This window comes from Cornus florida, unplaced genomic scaffold (genome assembly GCF_030987335.1).
Source record: "Cornus florida cultivar Cherokee Brave unplaced genomic scaffold, ASM3098733v1 CherokeeBrave_3.0.0_Hap2_Chr06, whole genome shotgun sequence".
Lineage (NCBI taxonomy): Eukaryota > Viridiplantae > Streptophyta > Magnoliopsida > Cornales > Cornaceae > Cornus > Cornus florida.
In genome coordinates, this window is record NW_026775576.1 from 56,424,076 (window position 1) to 56,432,548 (window position 8,473).

General features: G+C 31.5%; 1 protein-coding gene across 1 annotated transcript; it reads right to left on the bottom strand.

Moving 5' to 3' along the window:
• Positions 1 to 5,993: 5,993 nt before the first annotated feature.
• Positions 5,994 to 8,054, bottom strand: LOC132311574 (calmodulin-7). Its single transcript, XM_059809546.1, has 2 exons — positions 7,883 to 8,054; positions 5,994 to 6,733 (listed from the first exon to the last, which is right to left on the bottom strand). Exons 1-2 carry the CDS (start codon positions 7,956 to 7,958, stop codon positions 6,360 to 6,362), a joined length of 450 nt encoding a protein of 149 aa, XP_059665529.1. The 5' UTR covers positions 7,959 to 8,054; the 3' UTR covers positions 5,994 to 6,359.
• Between the last annotated feature and the right edge of the window lie 419 nt (positions 8,055 to 8,473).

An 8,473-nucleotide genomic window follows, 5' to 3' on the forward strand; every position in this document is an offset into this window, starting at 1 on the left:
TTGCAATCTCTGCAGCACGAAAGGAACACATTATCCGCGACGTGTCGTGGTAATATCAAACACTCGAACACGAACACACACACGACGAATTTCAAACACATATCAAACACTATTTAGAAAGTATCTTGATATTTGAATATTTTATTTTTTTAGTTTGATATGATTAAGATACCACGACATAATATAATATTTTAAAAAATAACAAAAATAAGAAACTTTTGAATTATAAGCTTCAAAGTAGTGATTTCATTAATGATTATATAAATAAAGTGAGCAAAATTTAATATTTTTTATATATAATAATATGTTATACCGAGTATGATTATTTTCAACATATTCCTATCATATCCATGTGCTATTTTTTTTTTTAGTATATTCGTATTATGTATAAATATATGTATATATATGTGTGTGTGTGTGAGAATAAATAAACAAATACTTGAGGAAGTAAAGAACTTTAAAGTTTGTAGTTATGGTGATGAGTTTCTGAATATTTATTGTCATTTCATTTATAAGAAAAATAAAAAATGGAGTGCAATTGTAAAAAATGAGAGTGCCAATATTATCTACCTATTTAAAATTGCATTGAAGCAAATTTTAATTTATTTTTGAGTTATTATTATTATTATTATTATTATTATTATTTAATAAAATAGGTGAATTGCATAAAATCCCTCGACTTGCAGCAATTGGCAATAAACTCTCTTTTGGAAGCCCAAAACCCACTCAAATGAACAAGGGGGGTAACGGACATCCATTGATGATTAACTGAACTTAAAAATGACTGATATACCCATAGATATCTTTACAATGTCATGAATCCAAAACCTCTCCCTTTTTTTTTTATACAAATAATAACTAGACCGAGGCAATTTTGTCTTGGGTCTCATCGTTTGTACGTGTATATATTTATCTACTAATTATTTATTATCTGAGTAGTAATTATTTGCTTAATCTCAGGTTCCTGAAGAGCTTTTAGAGGAAGCCAAGGCTGCAGCTAAGGCTGCTTTGGAGGAAATGGATGCTGATTAATAGACCTAATCTCCAAAACTTATCTCGTTTGTCTTCCAAAGTAGCTTATCATTGTCATCCGTTTCTCCTATCTTCATTAGATGGTGATTGGCTTTTGTGCCTTGGAACTTTCCAATTAATGGCGAATTTGTACTTTTATTTTGTCCAAAATTGTATGTTGGTAAATTATAATTTGCATCCTGAGAGACTACCCAAAAGTACAATATATCAATGCAGTCATATTTACTGGTGTAGAACTATTTCTCTTGGAGCGAAGATGAATGTGGTGATGTTGCGCAATAATGTCTACTCTTTTTTTTTTTTTTTTTTAATCATCCTATTTGTCTATTTATTTATACTTTGGTGGAAATTACTCACAAAAGATATTATTTATGACTTTAGTGCTTGAACCAAAGTCAATACATGTCCAGGTACATCTGGATTGAAATTTCAGGGCAATGATCAAATCTAGGACATCTTCCATACCTTTGTTGATTGATATTCTCTGGATTCTTTGCATCAATTTTGGTGTTTGGTTTGTGTATAAATAGCTGAAATTGTCTACCACTTAGACTTTTAGTGCCTGTGACATGTCAAGTATGTGATGACCTGGTGGGTAGGTGCGAGGCACTAACAGACTATTACATTGGTGAGTTACGGGCGTACAATCTCACATTGTCTGAGTAAGGGAAAGGTGAAGTGCTTATATATAGATGTGTCATTCAAATTGGTATGAAATTTTTTGGAGTAAATTTTAAGAGTAAAACTGTGCAGACTCAGGCTCAAAGCGAATAATATCATACAATGTGGCGGAGTGGATATTTACAAAATACTTATTAGAAGCGATACAATTTAAGTTACAAAATGAGAAATAGGAGTGAGCTTGAGCGCTATATTGACAAGAAACATGTTTGGTATGCCTTGGCTGTTAGCACACGACTCGAGTTTGTTTGCTTAATAAACATGTCTTTGTTAAGTAAGCATGTTGAGCCTGGGCATTCTAAAAGAACCGTGAACAAAGCTTGAACTCTTTCTTTTTTCTTTTTTTTTTTTCTTATTTTTTTCAGTCACTAGAGTTCATGAGGCGCACTTAGGGCTTGAGTAGAGTTGGCTTTCGTTACTTTAGGAGCAAAAGGCCGAGCGGGTCACATCACTGCTCTCTTTTCTTACTGTCTCTTTGCACTTGAGGAGTGCAGGAACACTTTTAATCTCCGCAGCACGAAAAGAACACAATCTCCGCAACGTGTCGTGATAATATCAAACACTGGAACACACGCACGACGAATTTCAAACACATATCAACCACTATTTAGAAAATATCTTGAAATTTGAATATTTTATTTTTTAATTTGATATGATTAAGATGACATGATATAATATTTTAAAAAATAACAAAAATAACAAACTTTTAAGTTATAAGATTTCATTAATGATTGTACAGATAAAGTGAGCAAAACTTAATATTTTTATATATACTAATATGCTATACGGAGTATGATTATTTTCAATATATTCCTATCATATCCATGTGCTAATTTTTTTTTTTTTTTTTTTTTTTTTAAGTTTATTCGTGTGTGTGTGTGAATAAATACTTGAGGAAGTAAAGAACTTTAAAGTTTGTAGTTATGGTAACGAGTTTATGAATATTTATTATCATTTCATTTACAAGAAAAATAAAAAATAGAGAGCAATTGTTAAAAATGTGAGTGCCAAAATTGTCTACCTATTTAAAATTGGATTGAAGCAAAAAAAATTAATTTATTTTTGAGTTATTATAATTATTATTTTTTAATAAAATAGGTGAATTGCATAAAATAGTGATTGGCAATAAACTCTTTTTTGGAAGCACAAAACCCACTCAACTGAACAAGGGGGTAACGGACAACCATTGATGATTAACTGAACTTTAAAATGACTGATATACCCATAGATATCTTTACAATGTCATGCATCCAAAACCTCTCCCTTTTTTTATACAAATAATAACTAGACATATGCAAATGATTATAAAAAATTTGTACTTTAATTATCTGAGGTACAATTTTTCCTGCAATACCCACTATTTAAAGTGGTGAAATTTCAAAACAAATATAGTTAAACTGCATTGTGCCAAAAAAAAAAAAAAAAGAAGGGTGTAGAGAATTTTAATTCCTAATAACTCATACAAAATAGGGTGTTATATGTAGTATTTAGTTATTGCACTATTACCCAATCATATACAATTTTATATTATACATGCACTTTTTAAGCTCACAAATGGAATTTGAATAAAGTGATGAGATATGTTTTTTTTCTTTTTTTAGTTAAAGAAGTGATGAGATATGTTGGTAGATAGAATTTGGACTAAAGGACAAGATTTGCTATTCTAAGTTTGGATGTGTGGGCCATCCATCGTCATAGTCATAGTAAAGTCAAACCGACCTCTTTAGTTTATTAAAATAGAATCCCCAAACTAACTTATTTTTGTCTCACTAAACTACACTTACTTTGATAAAAAGTGTCATGACAGAAGTCGAGGAAAAGAAGAACGAAATCTCAGCTCACATTTTGAATGAAGTTTGCTGAGGCTTTGCTTGGAAACACTGAAGAAAAAATATAGAATAATATTAGTGATGAGAGAATAGAATTTTTTTTTTTTTTTTTTTTAAACAAACAAACAAAACCAAAACGTTAAAAAGCAAGAGAATTATAGTAAGAGAGAATAGCGTCTACAAGCCACTTGGCCAGACATTCTACTCCAAATCAGAACATTCGGTTGCTAAAGCCTTCTTGGTCAACAAGTGAGCTATTACATTGCCTTCCCGAGGCACCCAAACTAGAGAAGAACCGGGACAAATCCTAAGAAGGGAAGAGATATCGTGAAAGACCACCATCCACGCTTCAACCGAGGCCTGCAGATTAATAACCGGAAGACAATCTCCTTCAAGGAACACATTTTGATACCCCCATGCACGAAGGAGAAAGAAGAGAAATGAAATGATAATATTTTTGTTTGGATATGATAGAGGGAAGAAAAGAAGAGATAATAACAATAAAATTATTATAATATCCTTTTAAATAGATGTGATTTGAGTCTGAGTAATAATTTTCTCATAAAAAATGAGGAATAAGAAGGGATAATTATCCCTCTCTATCTCTCACTATCCTTTCTTTTTTTTAACATTTAACCAACCAAACAAACTCTCTCAATTCTTTCTTTTTTCTCACATTTAACCAACCTAACAAACTCTCTCTATCCTTTCCTTTCTCTTCTCTTCTCTTCTCTTCCTATCACTCTAAATTTACCATATCCAAACCATCCGAAAGGATAATTTACCCGATCCAAACTATCCGAATGAATAACATTACTTGGGAGAGAAAAAAAAGAGAAAGGAGAAGAGATTATATTATTAACTACTTATTGTATTTTGTTAATTAAAAAATGAAAAGAAAAAAAATAATAGTAATCATGTTTGAATAAATAAAGAAAATAAAACTATTTTAATGAATTTGTTATCATACTCATTTTTATAAATTTTGTCTTCTATAAAAATAAAGGCAAATTTGATATTAATAAAATTTCATTAAAAATTATTATCTTTCTTTCCTTTTTCTTTCATTTCCTTTTATTACCTTTCATTTCTTTTCCTTCCATCACCCTCCAACCAAAATGATCCCAAGTCTAGTATATGACAGCACCCTCCAACCAAAATGATCGTAAGTCTAGCATATGACAGAGAGAAGGGATATGTGAGAGAAGACATTGGACGATCTGGCACAAACAAAAAATTTAAATAAAACTTACGATTTCTAAGAGCATCTCCAGCGTTTTGTAAATCTATTCAATGGTTGTTTTATAAATTCATGCCAGGACCTAAACAATTTTTACAAACTTACTTAATATATGATTAATTCTTTGATAGAATAAAAAAGAGAGAAGAAAAAAGAAATATGTTGATGTAACTGTGTAAAAAAATTATATAAAATACATAATAATTTAACAAATTGCTAAAAAAAATAAATAAAATAAATAAATAAATAAAATTACTCATTATGTGTTATAATATATATTTTACACAAAATAATATTTTAATTAAAATTATTCTAACATAATTACTTATGCGGCGCATTACTGAATCGGCCGTTGCTAAGAAATAACCTCTTCCATCTTGTGCTTGTGAGCCCCACCATCTAATAGAAGTACTTTACAGTATATCATTAAATACTTGCACAAAAGTTTCGATACCCGCTCTCTTAGTGGTAGTCTTACACCCTTATCACTACTCTTATCACTACCAGATAAGGAGTACAACTCCATCTCTCTCCCTCTCACCGTCCTTGTCGAAACATTGCTCTCATTCATCTATTACCATAAGAGCGTGTGTGTATACATATACATATACATATACATATACATATATATATATGATTGAATAATAACTTTAAAAGAGATTTATTATATTTTTCCAAATAATTCTCTTTTTTTAAAAAAAAAAAAAAAAAAAAAAATTTCGAAAATTATGTTAACGAAAGATGCTTGATAACTTTATCCCAACATAGAGCATTTAGGCAAAGAAAATGGTTAGAAGGAAGAGAGATTAAAATCTAGCTGTACAACTTGGTTTTGGAAACGGGGAAAATAAAAAATAATTTTTTGCACATTAAAGTTGAGTAAAGAATAATTTAGTATTAATCAATTTTTTAAAAAGAAACTATGATAAAAAGAATGCAAGTACAGTCCAAGAGGGGGAAAAAAGGACAACCATAAATTGAGCACTAAAAGTATAGTACTTTTATTTAAGAACTAAACTTGATGACCGGAAGCAACAACATATACATAAAAAGTCAGGTATGCATGCATATTTCTGTCTTTAACTCTCCAAAGTCTTTATCAGGATGATGCAATCTTTCAAAATACTAAATAAATAAAAATAAAAAAATAAAAACAAAAAATAAAAACCAGATACAGCGTTCACAAAAACAAAAACAGAAAACCAGACCTCTTGTAGAGAGAAAAACATACAAAGGATTTAGAATATCATCAAAATCAATCATCCACAAAGCAGAAACACCACCAATTATCCCAATAGTTTTGGTTCATAACACCAAATCGGGATGAAAACATACTAACAACCCAAACTCCTAAACAAGGGACTCTGACCAAACAAGCAAGATGATGAAGTGCAACACTAAGAAATCATGCAAACGAGAAATTAGACAACATCCAACATAAGCTAAACAATACCGAATGAACACAATCCTAATGAGTCATAAGATCTCATCAAACTTATCTGCCCTGGTTCACCTTCTGTTATAGTTTTTTTTTTAGTTTTTGTTTTTTCAAACTATAGATTTGAGTTGATCGGTTCTCACTTGGCCATCATGACCTTGACGAACTCCTCATAATTGATCTGCCCATCTCCGTCAACATCAGCCTCGCGAATCATCTCATCAACTTCCTCATCAGTCAGCTTCTCACCGAGGTTTGTCATAACATGGCGGAGTTCAGCTGCAGAAATGAAGCCATTCTGGTCCTTGTCGAAGACTCTGAAAGCTTCCTTGAGCTCCTCCTCGGAATCAGTGTCTTTCATCTTCCGAGCCATCAGGTTGAGAAACTCGGGGAAGTCAATAGTTCCATTCCCATCAGCATCAACCTCATTGATCATGTCCTGAAGCTCGGCTTCAGTTGGGTTTTGTCCCAATGACCGCATCACAGTCCCAAGCTCCTTGGTAGTGATACAACCTGCAACCATATGCATGGATTGTGTCAGAAATTTCTTTAAAAACATACTTAGTTTAGGCTTGCAAGCAAAAAAAAAAAAAAAAAAAAAAAGAAGAAACAAATCACAACATAGAACAAAATGGAGAATGCAAACTTATTAATCCAGCTCCCAAAGTTTTTAAAAACTACCAAACATCATCGTTATTTTAAAATTGCTATTAACAACAATAATGGAAAAGGACATTCATACAGGGGAGTATGTTTAAGTCAAATCTTATTCCCAAGCACATTTCCACGTCCTTTGACAAAGTAAACACAGACTCGAGAATTCTTCTACATGTCATTGAATAAATACTTAACATATAGTGTGTCAATTCTCCAACCCAAACAAATAATGCAAAAAAATAAAACAAAATAAATTGTAGGAAAGACAATAAATAAAATCATAGCTTCATCAAGAAAAAAGACATCACAGCTTTATATTGTTTATATATATATATATATATTAATGATAGATCCACCACAAAACAATGCTTGAAAATCTAAAACTTTAACTTTGTGAAGAAGATTGTATGCACACACTGGTTTTTTGTGGGTCCCATCCTCCATAGATAGTACATATCATTTCCGAAAAATGAATCGCATACACCATAGGTAGATAATAAGAGAATAAAAGCAACCACAAATAATTAGTCAAAGATAATCAAGATATTCATATAGATTGTTGCAATCAAATCAAATCGCACCAGTGAAAAATCAGAAACACAAATACACCAACGTAACTGATTCAACATTCCCATACTCATCGTATTTATCGAATATGATCTTCATTCATTAACCCATAATTAATGCAAATCTTACACATAAAATCATATTATTATATACACAAACATATTTCTGGGTTGATCGGGAGTCCTTCGCAGAAAAAATCAACAAGTAACAATTCCATTCGAACAAAAAAAATACCCAAATGGATCAAATTTCATGATGTGAATAATTAAAGCATAGAGGACCGCAAAGTCAACCCATATGGTATTAAACGAAGCAAAACCACACCAATCAACAGACAGATCTGAAAAATTAGGAGATCAAACCAGAAACCGTGTGTGTATGAGTGTATATATAGAGAGAGTAATAATTGAAAAGACGGTGGGATCGAGAGGATCTGACCATCTCCATCCTTGTCGAATAGGCTGAAAGCCTCCTTGAATTCGGAGATCTGATCGTCAGTGAGCTGATCGGCCATTCTTCTGCTGGGAGAGAGGAATCAAAATTGTAGAGAGAGAAATAGGAGAGAGAGAGAGAGAGGGGGGAGGGGAAATGAAGAGCTATGTCTGAAGAAACAAAATGGGTTGAGGTGCTTATAAAGGGCGATGGTCCAAAGAGGCCCATCTGATCTGATGCTCTTTCATCCTCCTCCGTTAACCCCGTTCCCAAACGCCAGCATTCTTCACTTACCACTTTACCCTTTTCCTTTCCTCTCTAATTGTTATTCCCTTCTTTACTTTTCTTTTTGTTTGGAAAAAAATATTAGGTCCGGTTAACCTTTCTTTTAATTGAGTTTTCAAAAAATTTTCAAAAAATTACAATCAAACAAATTTTTTATGCTGAAAGAAAAAAATTAGATGAAAGGGAGAGAAGAAACGATAAATTAAATATCCTAGAAAAGATATTGTATCATTTTCTTTTTTTGTTTAATCAGATGGAACTGACAACTTACAATGAGAAAGTTTTTAATTATTTTTACCATTATTTCTATCA